We start from the raw sequence: 20,468 nt of genomic DNA on the forward strand, positions 1-20,468 counted from the left end.
TAGTATGATAGTGATGATAATAACCTGCTGGATGTTAGTATGATAGTGATAATAACCTGCTGGATGTTAGTATGATAGTGATAATAACCTGCTGGATGTTAGTATGATAGTGATAATAACCTGCTGGATGTTAGTATGATAGTGATAATAATAACCTGCTGGATGTTAGTATGATAGTGATAATAACCTGCTGGATGGTAGTATGATAGTGATGATAATAACCTGCTGGATGTTAGTATGATAGTGATGATAATAACCTGCTGGATGTTAGTATGATAGTGATGATAATAACCTGCTGGATGTTAGTATGATAGTGATAATAACCTGCTGGATGTTAGTATGATAGTGATAATAACCTGCTGGATGGTAGTATGATAGTGATGATAATAACCTGCTGGATGTTAGTATGATAGTGATGATAACCTGCTGGATGTTAGTATGATAGTGATGATAATAACCTGCTGGATGTTAGTATGATAGTGATGATAATAACCTGCTGGATGTTAGTATGATAGTGATAATAACCTGCTGGATGTTAGTATGATAGTGATAATAACCTGCTGGATGTTAGTATGATAGTGATGATAATAACCTGCTGGATGTTAGTATGATAGTGATGATAATAACCTGCTGGATGTTAGTATGATAGTGATGATAATAACCTGCTGGATGTTAGTATGATAGTGATGATAATAACCTGCTGGATGTTAGTATGATAGTGATGATAATAACCTGCTGGATGTTAGTATGATAGTGATAATAACCTGCTGGATGGTAGTATGATAGTGATAATAACCTGCTGGATGTTAGTATGATAGTGATGATAATAACCTGCTGGATGTTAGTATGATAGTGATGATAATAACCTGCTGGATGTTAGTATGATAGTGATGATAATAACCTGCTGGATGTTAGTATGATAGTGATAATAACCTGCTGGATGGTAGTATGATAGTGATGATAATAACCTGCTGGATGTTAGTATGATAGTGATAATAACCTGCTGGATGTTAGTATGATAGTGATAATAATAACCTGCTGGATGTTAGTATGATAGTGATAATAACCTGCTGGATGTTAGTATGATAGTGATAATAACCTGCTGGATGTTAGTATGATAGTGATAATAACCTGCTGGATGTTAGTATGATAGTGATGATAATAACCTGCTGGATGTTAGTATGATAGTGGTGATAATAACCTGCTGGATGATAGTATGATAGTGATGATAATAACCTGCTGGATGTTAGTATGATAGTGGTGATAATAACCTGCTGGATGTTAGTATGATAGTGATAATAATAACCTGCTGGATGTTAGTATGATAGTGATGATTATAACCTGCTGGATGTTAGTATGATAGTGATGATAATAACCTGCTGGATGTTAGTATGATAGTGATGATAATAACCTGCTGGATGTTAGTATGATAGTGATGATAACCTGCTGGATGGTAGTATGATAGTGATGATAATAACCTGCTGGATGTTAGTATGATAGTGATGATAACCTGCTGGATGTTAGTATGATAGTGATGATAATAACCTGCTGGATGTTAGTATGATAGTGATGATAATAACCTGCTGGATGTTAGTATGATAGTGATGATAACCTGCTGGATGGTAGTATGATAGTGATGATAATAACCTGCTGGATGTTAGTATGATAGTGATAATAACCTGCTGGATGTTAGTATGATAGTGATAATAACCTGCTGGATGTTAGTATGATAGTGATAATAACCTGCTGGATGTTAGTATGATAGTGATGATAATAACCTGCTGGATGTTAGTATGATAGTGATAATAACCTGCTGGATGTTAGTATGATAGTGATAATAATAACCTGCTGGATGTTAGTATGATAGTGATGATAATAACCTGCTGGATGTTAGTATGATAGTGATGATAATAACCTGCTGGATGTTAGTATGATAGTGATAATAACCTGCTGGATGTTAGTATGATAGTGATGATAATAACCTGCTGGATGTTAGTATGATAGTGGTGATAATAACCTGCTGGATGTTAGTATGATAGTGATGATAATAACCTGCTGGATGTTAGTATGATAGTGATGATAATAACCTGCTGGATGGTAGTATGATAGTGATAATAACCTGCTGGATGGTAGTATGATAGTGATGATAATAACCTGCTGGATGTTAGTATGATAGTGATAATAACCTGCTGGATGTTAGTATGATAGTGATGATAATAACCTGCTGGATGTTAGTATGATAGTGATAATAACCTGCTGGATGTTAGTATGATAGTGATGATAATAACCTGCTGGATGTTAGTATGATAGTGGTGATAATAACCTGCTGGATGTTAGTATGATAGTGATAATAACCTGCTGGATGTTAGTATGATAGTGATGATAATAACCTGCTGGATGTTAGTATGATAGTGATGATAATAACCTGCTGGATGTTAGTATGATAGTGATGATAATAACCTGCTGGATGTTAGTATGATAGTGATAATAATAGCCTGCTGGATGTTAGTATGATAGTGATGATAATAACCTGCTGGATGTTAGTATGATAGTGATGACGATGTAACTAACCTTGTCCAGCAGGCCTTCAGGGATCTCCCTTCCGTTGACTCTCGCCGCTCTGCAGACCTCCTGACGAGCCTCCTCTTGTCGGCCCTGGGTCATCAGCCACCGAGCTGACTCTGGGAGGATCCTAACAGATGATCAGGGATGGAGAGTCAAGGATGGTTCAAGGATGGTTCCAGCAAGTACAGGGATGGGTCTACAAAAGAAATGGGTGGAGTAGGCTTCTTTAAAACCACACCTCTGCACCGGCTGACAGACTGACGGGTCAGAGGTTAGAGGTGAAAGGGTTGGAGGTTAGAGACGTACCAGTAGAATAAATCCAGCAACAGGACAGGGCTGGAGAGGACCAGCTGACAGACTGACAGGCCAGTGGTAAGAACGTACCAGTAGAATACCCCGAGGAACAGGACAGGGCTGAAGAGGACCAGCTGTAGGATCCTCCAGTCTCTGACCCCGTAGGCAATCCCAGACATCAGCATCAGACCAATGGCATAGAAACAGTGGGAGAAGATGGTGAACAGAGCCCTTTTGTTGTTACCAGTCCACTCAGCACCTGGTTAGAGGTCAGGGGTTAGAGGTCAGGGGTTAGAGGTCAGTGGTGAACAGCGCCATCCTGTTGTTACCAGTCTACTCAGCACCTGGTTAGAGGTCAGGGGTTAGAGGTCAGTGGTGAACAGCTCCATCCTGTTGTTACCAGTCCACTCAGCACCTGGTTAGAGGTCAGGGGTTAGAGGTCAGGGGTTAGAGGTCAGTGATGAACAGCGCCATCCTGTTGTTACCAGTCTACTCAGCACCTGGTTAGAGGTCAGGGGTTAGAGGTCAGGGGTGAACAGCGCCATCCTGTTGTTACCAGTCTACTCAGCACCTGGTTAGAGGTCAGGGGTTAGAGGTCAGGGGTTAGAGGTCAGGGGTGAACAGCGCCATCCTGTTGTTACCAGTCTACTCAGCACCTGGTTAGTTACCTGGAGGATGGAAACACCTACAGTACATGCCAGAGGTCGGTGTCTGACGGCCATGTCAAACATCTAGTATGGTAGTGTGCAACATGAGTCCTAGAGAGCTGCTGCGGGTGCAGGTTTTTTTTACAGCCCAGCAGTAACACAGCTTATTTGTACTTCGCATTTGAAACAAGACATTTGAGAGCTTTAGTTTTCACTACTTGAAAAGGTAGTTACGTAGAGTTGAAGTCAGAAGTTTACATACACTCAGGTTGGAGTCACTAAAACCTTTTCTCAATATGGGGGCGCTGTTCTCACTTTGTAAAAAATCGTTCCCAAATTAAACTGCCTCGTACTGAATTCTTGCTCGTACAATATGCATATTATTATTACTATTGGATAGAAAACACTCTCTAGTTTCTAAAACCGTTTGAAATATTTCTGTGAGTAAAACAGAACTCATTTTGCAGCAAACTTCCTGTCAGGAAGTGAGAAATCTGAAATCGAGGGCTCTGTTCCAGGGTCAGTTTATTAATTTGCATGGAATCTATGGGTCGACATGCACTGCACACGCCTTCCCCTAGATGTCAGTAGGCAGTGAGAATTGGAATGGGGTGTCTAGCTAGATCTGAGGCCGAACAAGAGCTCTTGGAACCGTGGGTGTAGTCTTTTCACCGTTCGTCTTGGCGCGAGAAAGACCTCAGGATTGCGTTCTGAAAAGCTGTCGTTATAGGCGTTAGATATATCCGGCTCTGATTTTATTCGATATATGTGTTAAAAACATCATCAACTAGTTATATTAAACCGACTTATATCAGTTTATATAAGTTTATTCCAATTTTCGGTATTTTCTTTGTGATGCGTTCTGGGGATTTGGACACTTCTGTGCCGCATGGCTAGCGTTCTACAGATGAAGACGGCATTCTACAACCGAACAACGAATATTCTGGACAAAGGACAACTTGTACAAGATTCTGATGGAAGATCATCAAATAGTAGGAACGATTTATGATGTATTTTCGTATTTCTGTCGAAAATGTTTAGACGTAATTTGGCCGCTGATTTTGGGCGCTGTATCGCTATAACGTAAGCTGTAAGTCGTACTAAAGTTCATTTTAAAAATCTAACACAGCGGTTGCATTAAGAACTAGTGTATCTTTAATTTGCTGTCCAACATGTATTTTTTAGTAAAGCTTATGATTAGTTATTTGATTAGAATAGGTGCCTCTCCAAGATTTCTCTGGACAATATTTCTGCATTTTCACTACGTATTCACATTGTTCAACCACGATTTGTGCCGCTAAATATGCACATTTTCGAACAAACCATATATGTATTGTGTAATATGATGTTATAGGACTGTCATTTGAGAAGGTTAGTGAAAAAATGAATATCTTTTGCTGGTTTATTCGCTATCGCTAACGTGCCTTGAATGAATGCAGCTGTGTGGTAGGCTATTGTAGTAAGCTAATATAATGCTATATTGTGTTGTCGCTGTAAAACACTTAAACAATCTGAAATATTGGCTGGATTCACAAGATGTTTCTCTTTCATTTGCTGCACACCGTGTATTTTTCATAAATGTTTTATGATGAGTATTTAGGTATTTCACGTAGGTTTCTGTAGTTATTCTAGCTGCTTTGGTGAGACTACTGCAATGTAAAACTATGATTTATACCTGAAATATGCAAATTTTTCGAACAAAACATATGCTATACAATAAATATGTTATCAGACTGTCATCTGATGAAGTTGTTTCTTGGTTAGTGATCTTTATATATTTATATCTTTATATCTTTATATATCCTATATATTTAGATCTTTATATTTATATCTTTATTTGGTCGAATTTGTGATAACTACCTATGCAGTAAAAAAATGGTGAAAATATGCGGTTGGGTCTTTTGCTATCGTGGTTAGCTAATAGAAATACATATTGTGTTTTCCCTGTAAAACATTTTAAAAATCGGAAATGATGGCTGGATTCACAAGATGTGTATCTTTCATCTGGTGTCTTGGACTTGTGATTTCATGATATTTAGATGCTAGTATTTACTTGTGGCGCTATGCTAGGCTATGCTAGTCAGCTTTTTTACTGATGAGGGTGCTCCCGGATCCGGGATTGTGACCAAGTAGAAGTTTAAAACTAGTTTTTCAACCACTACACAAATTTCTTGTTAACAAACTATAGTTTTGGGAAGTCGTTTAGGACATCTACTTTGTGCATGACACAAGTTATTTTTCCAACAATTGTTTGCAGACATATTATTTAATTTACACTTCACTGTATCACAATTCCAGTGGGTCAGAAGTTTACATACACTAAGTTGACTGTGCCTTTAAACAGCTTGGAAAATTCCAGAAAATGATGTCATGGCTTTAGAAGCTTTTGATAAGCTAATTGACATCATTTGAGTCAATTGGAGGTGTAGCTGTGGATGTATTGCAAGGCCTACCTTCAAACTCAGTGCCTCTTTGCTTGACATCATGGGAAAATCAAAAGAAATCAGCCAAGACCTCAGAAAAAAAATTATAGTCCTTCACAAGTCTGGTTCATCCTTGGGAGCAATTTCCAAACGCCTGAAGGTACCACGTTCATCTGTACAAACAATAGTACGCAAATACCATGGGTCCACGCAGCTGTCGTACCGCTCAGGAAGGAGACGCGTTCTGTCTCCTAGAGATGAACGTACAGTGGGGCAAAAAAGTATTTAGTCAGCCACCAATTGTGCAAGTTCTCCCACTTAAAAAGATGAGAGAGGCCTGTAATTTTCATCATAGGTACACTTCAACCATGACAGACAAAATGAGAAAAAAAATCCAGAAAATCACATTGTAGGATTTTTTATGAATTTTAAACAATTTAAAGGCAATGCTACCAAATACTAATTGAGTGTATGTAAACTTCTGACCCACTGGAAATGTGATGAAAGAAACAAAAGCTGAAATAAATCATTCTCTCTACTATTATTCTGACATTTCACATTCTTAAAATAAAGTGGTGGTCCTAACTGACCTAAGACAGGGAATTTTTACTAGGATTAAATGTCAGGAATTGTGAAAAACTGAGTTTAAATGTATTTGGCTAAAGGTGTATGTAAACCTCTGACTTCACCTGTAGTAGAACATTGCAGTGTACCCACCTAAGACAAACGTGTTAATAGCGACGCCTGAGATGGTAGTGCCGACCATGAATCTGAAGGCTATGTAAACATAGATGTTGGGAGAGAAGGCTGCTCCCACGCTGAACAACAGCTGGACGAGCAGACAGAGGAGGATCACAAAACGCCTACCATACCTGAGGAGACAGGAGAGGAACAAAGATAGAAGTGAGGAGGGGGGGGGGGGGAGAAAGGAGAGGAGAGGAGGAGAAAGGAGAAGAGAGGAGAAAGGAGAGAGGAGAGGGGGGGAGAGAGGAGAGGAACAAAGATAGAAGTGAGGAGGGGGGGGGGAGGAGAAAGGAGAGGAAAAAAGATAGAAGTGAGGAGGGGGGGGGAGAAAGGAGAGGAGAGGAGGAGAAAGGAGAAGAGAGGAGAAAGGAGAGAGGAGAGGAGGGGAGACAGGAGAGGAAGAAATATAGAAGTGAGGAGGTGGGGAGGGGGGGGGGGGACAGGAGGGGAGACAGGAAAGGAGGGGAGACAGCCTCATTAACTAACTGTGGATGAGAGGAGACAGGAGAGGAGGGGAGACAGGAGAGGAGACAGCATGGTGGGCACTGGGTCCTATTAAACCTCTAACCTCCATTAAGACCCAGTGGGCTCGGATAACTGAAATATCTTCTAATAACCTCCATTAAGACCCAGTGGGCACGGATAACTGAAATATCTGCGATAACTTCTAATAACCTCGAACTAGAAGAAGACCTTCTACAAGTACAACTTGTGTTTTGAATTTCCACAGTGAGACGTTCAATCCGGGAATACGATACCGTTGCCCTGATTAGATCAACAACGTGGGAGACGCACTGAGGGCATTGGTCTAAAGGTGCCTTAGTTACAGCAACATTACAACAGACTAGTGGAGTGATGTCTTTGGCCAAACATATTGGCACTTGATTAGGAACATTCACTAACAGACAACTGAATAGAACCCGTGTGTCATGTTAAGAGCCATAGAAACAGACATGAGACAGAGAAACGCCTCCAGGGGTGAGCAGATGTTTATACTCTGACAGGATGAGTCAGTGTTTCTCCAGGGGTGAGCAGATGTTTCAGATCTCTGACAGGATGAGTCAGTGTTTCTCCAGGGGTGAGCAGATGTTTATACTCTGACAGGATGAGTCAGTGTTTCTCCAGGGGTGAGCAGATGTTTCAGATCTCTGACAGGATGAGTCAGTGTTTCTCCAGGGGTGAGCAGATGTTTCAGAACTCTGACAGGATGAGTCAGTGTTTCTCCAGGGGTGAGCAGATGTTTCAGATCTCTGACAGGATGAGTCAGTGTTTCTCCAGGGGTGAGCAGATGTTTATACTCTGACAGGATGAGTCAGTGTTTCTCCAGGGGTGAGCAGATGTTTCAGATCTCTGACAGGATGAGTCAGTGTTTCTCCAGGGGTGAGCAGATGTTTCAGATCTCTGACAGGATGAGTCAGTGTTTCTCCAGGGGTGAGCAGATGTTTCAGAACTCTGACAGGATGAGTCAGTGTTTCTCCAGGGGTGAGCAGATGTTTCAGATCTCTGACAGGATGAGTCAGTGTTTCTCCAGGGGTGAGCAGATGTTTCAGATCTCTGACAGGATGAGTCAGTGTTTCTCCAGGGGTGAGCAGATGTTTCAGATCTCTGACAGGATGAGTCAGTGTTTCTCCAGGGGTGAGCAGATGTTTATACTCTGACAGGATGAGTCAGTGTTTCTCCAGGGATGAGCAGATGTTACAGATCTCTGACAGGATGAGTCAGTGTTTCTCCAGGGTGAGCAGATGTTTCAGATCTCTGACAGGATGAGTCAGTGTTTCTCCAGGGATGAGCAGATGTTTCAGATCTCTGACAGGATGAGTCAGTGTTTCTCCAGGGGTGAGCAGATGTTTCAGATCTCTGACAGGATGAGTCAGTGTTTCTCCAGGGGTGAGCAGATGTTTATACTCTGACAGGATGAGTCAGTGTTTCTCCAGGGGTGAGCAGATGTTTCAGATCTCTGACAGGATGAGTCAGTGTTTCTCCAGGGGTGAGCAGATGTTTCAGATCTCTGACAGGATGAGTCAGTGTTTCTCCAGGGGTGAGCAGATGTTTATACTCTGACAGGATGAGTCAGTGTTTCTCCAGGGGTGAGCAGATGTTTCAGATCTCTGACAGGATGAGTCAGTGTTTCTCCAGTGGTGAGCAGATGTTTCAGATCTCTGACAGGATCATTATAAATGAATAGTTATTGGCTCAATGACTGGCAGTCTATGGGAACAGCTAGCTTGTCATTGCGTTAACGCTAGTAGCAATGCACCCCCCCTCCCACCCACCACACACCCTGCTACCTTTGCCACCACCGCTGAAAAAAATCCTAAGGGAAACACTGGATGGGTCCATACCTGTCTGCCATTGGCCCAAACACCAGAGCACCGATCAGGAGCCCTGCCATGTAGATGGACTGGGACGCCTCGTTCAGACCACTGTTGGCACACACCAAGTTGAACTGGAGAGGATGGGAGGAAGGAGGAAGAAGAAAGTAGAGGAGTCAGGGAGAACCATAATAGAGATAATAAGGACACGGCGTGCTGCAAAAACAGCAGAAAATAGGTTGGACTGGGCAAAATACATTGGAGACATATTTATTATTTGATACATATCTGTTCTTAGAGACGTCTGTTGGATTACTGTCATTCATATTCACCCAGTTCAATGTAACAGTGACAGGTTTAGGTTACTGTCATTCATATTCACCCAGTTCAATGTAACAGTGATAGGTTTAGGTTACTGTCATTCATATTCACCCAGTTCAATGTAACAGTGATAGGTTTAGGTTACTGTCATTCATATTCACCCAGTTCAATGTAACAGTGATAGGTTTAGGTTACTGTCATTCATATTCACCCAGTTCAATGTAACAGTGACAGGTTTAGGTTACTGTCATTCATATTCACCCAGTTCAATGTAACAGTGATAGGTTTAGGATACTGTCATTCATATTCACCCAGTTCAATGTAACAGTGATAGGTTTAGGTTACTGTCATTCATATTAACCCAGTTCAATGTAACAGTGATAGGTTTAGGTTACTGTCATTCATATTCACCCAGTTCAATGTAACAGTGATAGGTTTAGGATACTGTCATTCATATTCACCCAGTTCAATGTAACAGTGATAGGTTTAGGTTACTGTCATTCATATTCCATTCACCCAGTTCAATGATGTAACAGTGATAGGTTTAGGTTACTGTCATTCATATTCACCCAGTTCAATGATGTAACAGTGATAGGTTTAGGCTACTACATGATACTCTAATGTTCCCTCTACCCATCATGAGGTTGCTACAGCCTAGACTATGAATGAAAGTTTACAACGTAGGTGCACACGGGTCGAGAGAATAATCTGAGATGACAGACAGTGCCATTCAATAACGTCCAACAGTATCACCTCTTACCTGCATCTAGCTGATCTAGGGTGTAATCATTAGTCCAACAGTATCACCTCTTACCTGCATCTAGCTGATCTAGGGTGTAATCATTAGTCCAACAGTATCACCTCTTACCTGCATCTAGCTGATCTAGGGTGTAATCATTAGTACAACAGTATCACCTCTTACCTGCATCTAGCTGATCTAGGGTGTAATCATTAGTCCAACAGTATCACCTCTTACCTGCATCTAGCTGATCTAGGGTGTAATCATTAGTCCAACAGTATCACCTCTTACCTGCATCTAGCTGATCTAGGGTGTAATCATTAGTCCAACAGTATCACCTCTTGGCTGCATCTAGCTGATCTAGGGTGTAATCATTAGTCCAACAGTATCACCTCTTACCTGCATCTAGCTGATCTAGGGTGTAATCATTAGTCCAACAGTATCACCTCTTACCTGCATCTAGCTGATCTAGGGTGTAGTCATTAGTCCAACAGTATCACCTCTTACCTGCATCTAGCTGCTCTAGGGTGTAATCATTAGTCCAACAGTATCACCTCTTACCTGCATCTAGCTGATCTAGGGTGTAATCATTAGTCCAACAGTATCACCTCTTACCTGCATCTAGCTGATCTAGGGTGTAATCATTAGTACAACAGTTGCAAACGATAGTTTCTATTGGACAAATTCAGGTATGTTTATCCCCGTTTTGTTCCATTTGGTTCCGTTTAAGAAACGTTTTTCGACAGAATCAGCGGAATGAATACACCCCTGATCACGTGTAAACACAACTCACTTTCATATCAGCCACGTATTCCTTCTCTCATCTATGCGCTCTCCTCCTCTCAACGCTTCCCTTTGTTTGTGGACCTCAATGCACAACATATCAGCTGTATTTGACCAGGTGAAAAAAACCTTTCCAATCCAAACCGTCACAAACAGCCTATATCACAAAAGTAATGTCATAGTCAGCATAGCTAATTTAACTAATGTGTTAGTAAACCCCCTACCTACAATCATGCAGTAACGTCACAGTGTACAGTTGGTAAGCAGTTACACCGGCGGGTCCCAGTGGCAATAAATTTGTAAAACCAAAAGCTTACCTTGACGTGGAAGAGTTCCAGTGTAGTGCTGGAAAGACATCGCCAGCTAGCTAACATAGTATCCCTCTGTTATAGCCAGCTAGCTAACAGAGCATCCCTCTGTTATAGCCAGCTAGCTAACAGAGCATCCCTCTGTTATAGCCAGCTAGCTAACATAGCACCCCTCTGTTATAGCCAGCTAGCTAACATAGCACCCCTCTGTTATAGCCAGCTAGCTAACATAGCATCCCTCTGTTATAGCCAGCTAGCTAACTGAGCATCCCTCTGTTATAGCCAGCTAGCTAACATAGCATCCCTCTGTTATAGCCAGCTAGCTAACAGAGCATCCCTCTGTTATAGCCAGCTAGCTAACATAGTATCCCTCTGTTATAGCCAGCTAGCTAACTGAGCATTCCTCTGTTATAGCCAGCTAGCTAACAGAGCATCCCTCTGTTATAGCCAGCTAGCTAACAGAGCATCCCTCTGTTATAGCCAGCTAGCTAACATAGCACCCCTCTGTTATAGCCAGCTAGCTAACATAGCATCCCTCTGTTATAGCCAGCTAGCTAACTGAGCATCCCTCTATTATAGCCAGCTAGCTAACAGAGCATCCCTCTGTTATAGCCAGCTAGCTAACAGAGCATCTCTCTGTTATAGACAGCTAGCTAACAGAGCATCCCTCTGTTATAGCCAGCTAGCTAACAGAGCATCCCTCTGTTATAGCCAGCTAGCTAACAGAGCATCCCTCTGTTATAGCCAGCTAGCTAACAGAGCATCCCTCTGTTATAGCCAGCTAGCTAACAGAGCATCCCTCTGTTATAGCCAGCTAGCTAACAGAGCATCCCTCTGTTATAGCCAGCTAGCTAACAGAGCATCCCTCTGTTGGCTGGCTGGCTGGCTGGCTAAGAGAGGTGATGTGACATCACCAGATCCCTGATAGAGGAATAAGAGAGGTTGTGTAGCATCACCAGATCCCTGATAGTGGAATAAGAGAGTTGGTGTTACATCACCAGATCCCTGATAGTGGAATAAGAGAGTTGGTGTGACATCACCAGATCCCTGATAGTGGAATAAGAGAGGTTGTGTGACATCACCAAATCCCTGATAGTGGAATAAGAGAGGTTGTGTAGCATCACCAGATCCCTGATAGTGGAATAAGAGAGGTGGTGTGGCATCACCAGATCCCTGATAGTGGAATAAGAGAGGTGGTGTGACATCACCAGATCCCTGATAGTGGAATAAGAGAGGTGGTGTGACATCACCAGATCCCTGATAGTGGAATAAGAGAGGTGGTGTAGCATCACCAGATCCCTGATAGTGGAATAAGAGAGGTGGTGTAGCATCACCAGATCCCTGATAGTGGAATAAGAGAGGTGGTGTAGAATCACCAGATCCCTGATAGTGGAATAAGAGAGGTGGTGTAGCATCACCAGATCCCTAATAGTGGAATAAGAGAGGTGGTGTAGCATCACCAGATCCCTGATAGTGGAATAAGAGAGGTGGTGTGACATCACCAGATCCCTGATAGTGGAATAAGAGAGGTGGTGTAGCATCACCAGATCCCTGATAGTGGAATAAGAGAGGTGGTGTAGCATCACCAGATCCCTGATAGTGGAATAAGAGAGGTGGTGTAGCATCACCAGATCCCTGATAGTGGAATAAGAGAGGTGGTGTAGCATCACCAGATCCCTGATAGTGGAATAAGAGAGGTGGTGTAGCATCACCAGATCCCTGATAGTGGAATTAGGGAGGTGGTGTAGCATCACCAGATCCCTGATAGTGGAATAAGAGAGGTGGTGTAGCATCACCAGATCCCTGATAGTGGAATAAGAGAGATGGTGTAGCATCACCAGATCTCTGATAGTGGAATAAGAGAGGTGGTGTAGCATCACCAGATCCCTGATAGTGGAATAAGAGAGGTGGTGTAGCATCACCAGATCCCTGATAGTGGAATAAGAGAGGTGGTGTAGCATCACCAGATCCCTGATAGTGGAATAAGAGAGGTGGTGTACCATCACCAGATCCCTGATAGTGGAATAAGAGAGGTGGTGTAGCATCACCAGATCCCTGATAGTGGAATAAGAGAGGTGGTGTAGCATCACCAGATCCCTGATAGTGGAATAAGATAGGTGGTGTAGCATCACCAGATCCCTGATAGTGGAATAAGAGAGGTGGTGTAGCATCACCAGATCCCTGATAGTGGAATAAGAGAGGTGGTGTGACATCACCAGATCCCTGATAGTGGAATAAGAGAGGTGGTGTGACATCACCAGATCCCTGATAGTGGAATAAGAGAGGTGGTGTGACATCACCAGATCCCTGATAGTGGAATAAGAGAGGTGGTGTGACATCACCAGATCCCTGATAGTGGAATAAGAGAGGTGGTGTGACATCACCAGATCCCTGATAGTGGAATAAGAGAGGTGGTGTGACATCACCAGATCCCTGATAGTGGAATAAGAGAGGTGGTGTGACATCACCAGATCCCTGATAGTGGAATAAGAGAGGGGGTGTGACATCACCAGATCCCTGATAGTGGAATAAGAGAGGTGGTGTGACATCACCAGATCCCTGATAGTGGAATAAGAGAGGTGGTGTAGCATCACCAGATCCCTGATAGTGGAATAAGAGAGGTGGTGTACCATCACCAGATCCCTGATAGTGGAATAAGAGAGGTGGTGTAGCATCACCAGATCCCTGATAGTGGAATAAGAGAGGTGGTGTGACATCACCAGATCCCTGATAGTGGAATAAGAGAGGTGGTGTAGCATCACCAGATCCCTAATAGTGGAATAAGAGAGGTGGTGTAGCATCACCAGATCCCTGATAGTGGAATAAGAGAGGTGGTGTAGCATCACCAGATCCCTGATAGTGGAATAAGAGAGGTGGTGTAGCATCACCAGATCCCTGATAGTGGAATAAGAGAGGTGGTGTGACATCACCAGATCCCTGATAGTGGAATAAGAGAGGTGGTGTAGCATCACCAGATCCCTAATAGTGGAATAAGAGAGGTGGTGTAGCATCACCAGATCCCTGATAGTGGAATAAGAGAGGTGGTGTAGCATCACCAGATCCCTGATAGTGGAATAAGAGAGGTGGTGTGGCATCATTTGATTTACTCAAACTAGGGCATCAGGCTGCAGGCTCAACAGATATTTAGTATCTGCATTGACCCATTGTCTTCCCCAACTACCCTATGATCCTACCCTATGATCCTACCCTATTCTCCTACCCTATGCTGCTACCCTATGCTCCTACCCTATGATCCTACCCTATGATCCTACGCTCCTACCCTATGCTCCTACCCTATGATCCTACCCTATGATCCTACCCTATGCTCCTACCCTATGGTCCTACCCTATGGTCCTACCCTATGGTCCTACCCTATGCTCCTACCCTATTGTCCTACCCTATGCTCCTACCCTATGCTCCTACCCTATCGTCCTACCCTGTTCTCCTACCCCATGCTCCTACCCTATGATCCTACCCTATTGTCCTACCCTGTTCTCCTACCCCATGCTCCTACCCTATGATCCTACCCCATGCTCCTACCCTATGATCCTACCCTATGATCCTACCTCAGTCACCAGGCTGGTGGTCCCCTGGGGAGCCTCATACTTCCATCCATTTCTGCAGGAGATGGTACTGTTTATCCCATACTCTTCAATAGTCTCCAAGTCCAGATCCACCGGAGTGTACATCTTACAGGACTGGAAGCCAGGGCCATCCTCCAGCGGTGGAAGGGTGAGGTTCAACAGCCTATCGTTGGTCAGGTTGGGTCCCTGCGTCCTGATCCAATCGGTGTTACAGTGATGAGGGAAGTTCATTCCCGTAAACACCTGACAGAACATGTGGAACCCGTTGAAGATGTTCGGGAAGCATATCGCAGCCAACATTTGCTTCTGGAATGTTCCGAACTCCCCGACCGCTGTCAGTACCTGCCCGAACCCGGAGCTCATCTTCAGTCACAGGTGTTGGTGCAACACACAGGCTGGAAGTGTTCGATAGGAGATAGTTTGTCAAGTGTAGGTTTAACACCTTTCCATTGACAGGAGGGCATTTGTGCGCAGAAAAATTAATGTTTAATCTGTCACAACACACTCACAGGAGTGTTATCAGGTGTCACCTGGTCATCCGCGTGCGTAAAATAACTCCTTACTCTACAAAACTTTAGAAAATTAATAACTTTCAAAGCCTCAACAAAATACTTAATTAGTTCAAGTTAATTGATCATCTAGTGCCTTTACAGTCTATTTCATTCATTCAACGCATTTTTAGATGTGTCCCTCGTGCTTGTTTTTGATTCCTTCAGCAGTCAGTGGGACTTTGTACCAAACGGAGACACGTGCCAAATGGAACTTTAGACCTACTGCAGATGTGTAGCCTGTTGCTCTGAGCTGGGAACCATGAGGACAAACATCTAGAACTAGGCTGTTCTAGGACTGGGCTGTTCTAGGACTGGGCGGGACAGGAACCATGAGGACAAACATCTAGAACTGGGCTGTTCTAGGACTGGGCGGGACAGGAACCATGAGGACAAACATCTAGAACTGGGCTGTTCTAGGACTGGGCGGGACAGGAACCATGAGGACAAACATCTAGAACTGGGCTGTTCTAGGACTGGGCTGTTCTAGGACTGGGCTGTTCTAGGACCGGGCGGGACAGGAACCATGAGGACAAAAATCTAGAACTGGGCTGTTCTAGGACTGGGCGGGACAGGAACCATGAGGACAAACATCTAGAACTGGGCTGTTCTAGGACTGGGCGGGACAGGAACCATGAGGACAAACATCTAGAACTGGGCTGTTCTAGGACTGGGCTGTTCTAGGACTAGGCTGTTCTGGGACTGGGCAGTTCTAGGACTGGGCTGTTCTAGGACTGGGCTGTTCTAGGACTGGGCGGGACAGGAACCATGAGGACAAACATCTAGAACTGGACTGTTCTAGGACTGGGCTGTTCTAGGACTAGGCTGTTCTAGAACTGGACTGTTCTAGGACTGGGCTGTTCTAGGACTAGGCTGTTCTAGGACTGGGCTGTTCTAGGACTAGGCTGTTCTAGGACTGGGCTGTTCTAGGACTGGGCTGTTCTAGGACCGGGCGGGACAGGAACCATGAGGACAAACATCTAGGACTGGGCTGTTCTAGGTCTGGGCTGTTCTAGGACTGGGCTGTTCTAGGACTGGGCTGTTCTAGGACTGGGCTGTTCTAGGACTGGGCGGGACAGGAACCATGAGGACAAACATCTAGAACTGGTCTGTTCTAGGACTGGGCTCTTCTAGGACTAGGCTGTTCTAGGACTGGGCTGTTCTAGGACTGGGCTGTTCTAGGACCGGGCGGGACAGGAACCATGAGGACAAACATCTAGGACTGGGCTGTTCTAGGTCTGGGCTGTTCTAGGACTGGGCTGTTCTAGGACTGGGCTGTTCTAGGACCAGGCGGGACAGGAACCATGAGGACAAACATCTAGGACTGTGCTGTTCTAGGACTGGGCGGGACAGGAACCATGAGGACAAACATCTAGAACTGGGCTGTTCTAGGACTGGGCGGGACAGGAACCATGAGGACAAACATCTAGAACTGGGCTGTTCTAGGACTGGGCTGTTCTAGGACTGGGCTGTTCTAGGACCGGGCGGGACAGGAACCATGAGGACAAACATCTAGAACTGGGCTGTTCTAGGACTGGGCGGGACAGGAACCATGAGGACAAACATCTAGAACTGGGCTGTTCTAGGACTGGGCGGGACAGGAACCATGAGGACAAACATCTAGAACTGGGCTGTTCTAGGACTGGGCTGTTCTAGGACTAGGCTGTTCTGGGACTGGGCAGTTCTAGGACTGGGCTGTTCTAGGACTGGGCTGTTCTAGGACTGGGCGGGACAGGAACCATGAGGACAAACATCTAGAACTGGACTGTTCTAGGACTGGGCTGTTCTAGGACTAGGCTGTTCTAGAACTGGACTGTTCTAGGACTGGGCTGTTCTAGGACTAGGCTGTTCTAGGACTGGGCTGTTCTAGGACTAGGCTGTTCTAGGACTGGGCTGTTCTAGGACTGGGCTGTTCTAGGACCGGGCGGGACAGGAACCATGAGGACAAACATCTAGGACTGGGCTGTTCTAGGTCTGGGCTGTTCTAGGACTGGGCTGTTCTAGGACTGGGCTGTTCTAGGACTGGGCTGTTCTAGGACTGGGCGGGACAGGAACCATGAGGACAAACATCTAGAACTGGTCTGTTCTAGGACTGGGCTCTTCTAGGACTAGGCTGTTCTAGGACTGGGCTGTTCTAGGACTGGGCTGTTCTAGGACCGGGCGGGACAGGAACCATGAGGACAAACATCTAGGACTGGGCTGTTCTAGGTCTGGGCTGTTCTAGGACTGGGCTGTTCTAGGACTGGGCTGTTCTAGGACCAGGCGGGACAGGAACCATGAGGACAAACATCTAGGACTGTGCTGTTCTAGGACTGGGCGGGACAGGAACCATGAGGACAAACATCTAGGACTGGGCTGTTCTAGGACTGGGGTGTTCTAGGACTGGGCGAGACAGGAACCACGAGGACATACATCTAGGACTGTGCTGTTCTAGGACTGGGCTGTTCTAGGACTGGGCGGGACAGGAACCATGAGGACAAACATCTAGGACTGGGCTGTTCTAGGTCTGGGATGTTCTAGGATTGGGCTGTTCTAGGGCTGGGATGTTCTAGGACTGGGCTGTTCTAGGACCGGGCGGGACAGGAACCATGAGGACAAACATCTAGGACTGTGCTGTTCTAGAACTGGGCTGTTCTAGGACTGGGCGGGACAGGAACCATGAGGACAAACATCTAGGACTGGGCTGTTCTAGGACTGGGCTGTTCTAGGACTGGGCGAGACAGGAACCACGAGGACATACATCTAGGACTGGTCTGTTCTAGGACTGGGCTGTTCTAGGACTGGGCTGTTCTAGGACTGGGCTGTTCTAGGACTGGGCGGGACAGGAACCATGAGGACAAACATCTAGGACTGGGTGGGACAGGAACCACGAGGACATACATCTAGGACTGGGCTGTTCTAGGACTGGGCGGGACAAGAACCATGAGGACAAACATCTAGGACTGGGCTGTTCTAGGACTGGGCGGGACAGGAACCATGAGGACAAACATCTAGGACTGGGCTGTTCTAGGACTGGGCTGTTCTAGGACTGGGCTGTTCTAGGACTGGGCGGGACAGGAACCACGAGGACAAACATCTAGGACTGGGCTGTTCTAGGACTGGGCTGTTCTAGGACTGGGCTGTTCTAGGACTGGGCTGTTCTAGGACTGGGCTGTTCTAGGACTGGGCGGGACAGGAATCATGAGGACAAACATCTAGGACTGGGTTGTTCTAGGACTGGGATGTTCTAGGATTGGGCGAGACAGGAACCACGAGGACATACATCTAGGACTGGTCTGTTCTAGGACTGGTCTGTTCTAGGACTGGTCTGTTCTAGGACTGGGCTGTTCTCGGACTGGGCTGTTCTCGGACTGGGCTGTTCTCGGACTGGGCTGTTCTCGGACCGAGCGGGACAGGAACCATGAGGACATACATCTAGGACTGGGCTGTTCTAGGACTGGTCTGTTCTAGGACTGGGCGGGACAGGAATCATGAGGACAAACATCTAGGACTGGGCTGTTCTATGACTGGGCTGTTCTAGGATTGGGCTGTTCTAGGACTGGGCGGGACAGGAACCACGAGGACATACATCTAGGACTGGGCTGTTCTAGGACTGGGCTGTTCTAGGACTGGGCTGTTCTAGGACTGGTCTATTCTAAGACTGGTCTATTCTAAGACTGGGCTGTTCTAGGACTGGGTGGGACAGGAACCATGAGGACAAACATCTAGGACTGGGCTGTTCTAGGACTAGTCTGTTCTAGGACTGGGCGGGACAGGAACCATGAGGACATACATCTAGGACTGGGCTGTTCTAGGACTGGTCGGGACAGGAACCATGAGGACAAACATCTAGGACTGGGCTGTTCTAGGACTGGGCTGTTCTAGGACTGGGCGAGACAGGAACCACGAGGACATACATCTAGGACTGGTCTGTTCTAGGACTGGTCTGTTCTAGGACTGGACTGTTCTAGGACTGGGCTGTTCTAGGACCGGGCGGGACAGGAACCATGAGGACAAACATCTAGGACTGGGCTGTTCTAGGACTGGGCTGTTCTAGGACTGGGCGGGACAGGAACCATGAGGACAAACATATAGAACTGGGCTGTTCTAGGACTGGGCTGTTCTAGGACTGGGTGGGACAGGAACCACGAGGACATACATCTAGGACTGGGCTGTTCTAGGACTGGGAGGATGGGGGATATGAGCACTGTTATGGGCTGAATCTTTTACCCTAAATTCATGATATGTAGATAATTCTCCATACATAATGATATGCAGATAATATATAACTTTTGTTTTGTAAGGTATTTTTAGTGAGCATTTTGTAAGGTTTGTAAGTGAGTAATTTGTAAGGTTTGAGTTTGAGTTTATTTTACAAATTACTCACTTACACACAGCTAGGGACCATGTTCACAAATCGGATTGACCTTTAGCCATGTCTTCAAGCATTTTGTGAAAGTGTGATATGTGGTGCAGTTATGTGTGTCTGATGGCAGTGTATTCCAGACATGGGAAGCTCTCACAGAAAAAGCGGTTTTACTAAAGGTGCTTTTCCTTTAAGGGAACTATACAGTCACCTCTCATGGCAGACCTTGTAGATCTGCTGCCATATGTTTGGGTTTTCCGTTTAACAAAAATACTGAGTGGAGGGGGAGCCAGGCCATTTAGGATCTTGAATACAAGACATGCGTCGGTGTATTGCACAAGATTTTCCCAAATCGGGAGCTCATGCTTTCTGAGGATGTGACAGTGATGATGGCTATTGGGCTTCCTATCAAGCACTTTGAGAGCCTGTTTGTAGACAGACTGAATGGGTTTTAATGTTGTACAGCAAGCTTGGGCCCAACTAGTCAAGCAGTATGTTAAGTGGGGGAGTGTCATAGATTTGAAGTACAGTTTTGCTACCTCTGTAGTCCAACAATTTCGTATAAATCGGAAATTAGCTAGGTTGAATTTGGTTATTTGAATTACCTTTTTCACATGCTTTTTAAAAGAGAGGTTGGAATCAAGTATGATGCCAAGGTACTTAAAATCAGATACCACCTGGAGCTTCTCCCCTGACACATAGACATCTGGCTCAGTAGCATCTGTTGCCCTCTTTGTGAAGAACATGCAAACACGAGTCACTGAGCCACTTTGTAACCTGGACCATTACAGTAGTGAGTTCTTGTGCAGCTTGTTGTTTGCTCTTTGCACATATATCACTCTATCATCTGCATAC

The 20,468-nt window shown here is 45.0% G+C and overlaps 1 protein-coding gene across 2 annotated transcripts in view; it reads right to left on the reverse strand.

Annotated features, from left to right (window-relative positions):
- The window catches only part of LOC129823285 (solute carrier family 22 member 13-like), a 54,681-nt gene extending 38,998 nt beyond the window's left edge, over positions 1 to 15,683 (reverse strand). For both annotated transcript variants that reach the window (XM_055882217.1, XM_055882219.1), the window contains exons 1-5: positions 14,703 to 15,683; positions 9,016 to 9,119; positions 6,647 to 6,801; positions 2,950 to 3,118; positions 2,572 to 2,692 (exon numbers count right to left, since the gene is read on the reverse strand). In XM_055882217.1, the coding sequence (XP_055738192.1) occupies positions 2,572 to 2,692; positions 2,950 to 3,118; positions 6,647 to 6,801; positions 9,016 to 9,119; positions 14,703 to 15,083 (930 nt within the window). In that variant the 5' untranslated portion in view covers positions 15,084 to 15,683. The remainder of the gene's footprint in view (positions 1 to 2,571; positions 2,693 to 2,949; positions 3,119 to 6,646; positions 6,802 to 9,015; positions 9,120 to 14,702) is intronic.
- Between the last annotated feature and the right edge of the window lie 4,785 nt (positions 15,684 to 20,468).

Source organism: Salvelinus fontinalis, chromosome 25 (genome assembly GCF_029448725.1).
Source record: "Salvelinus fontinalis isolate EN_2023a chromosome 25, ASM2944872v1, whole genome shotgun sequence".
NCBI lineage: Eukaryota > Metazoa > Chordata > Actinopteri > Salmoniformes > Salmonidae > Salvelinus > Salvelinus fontinalis.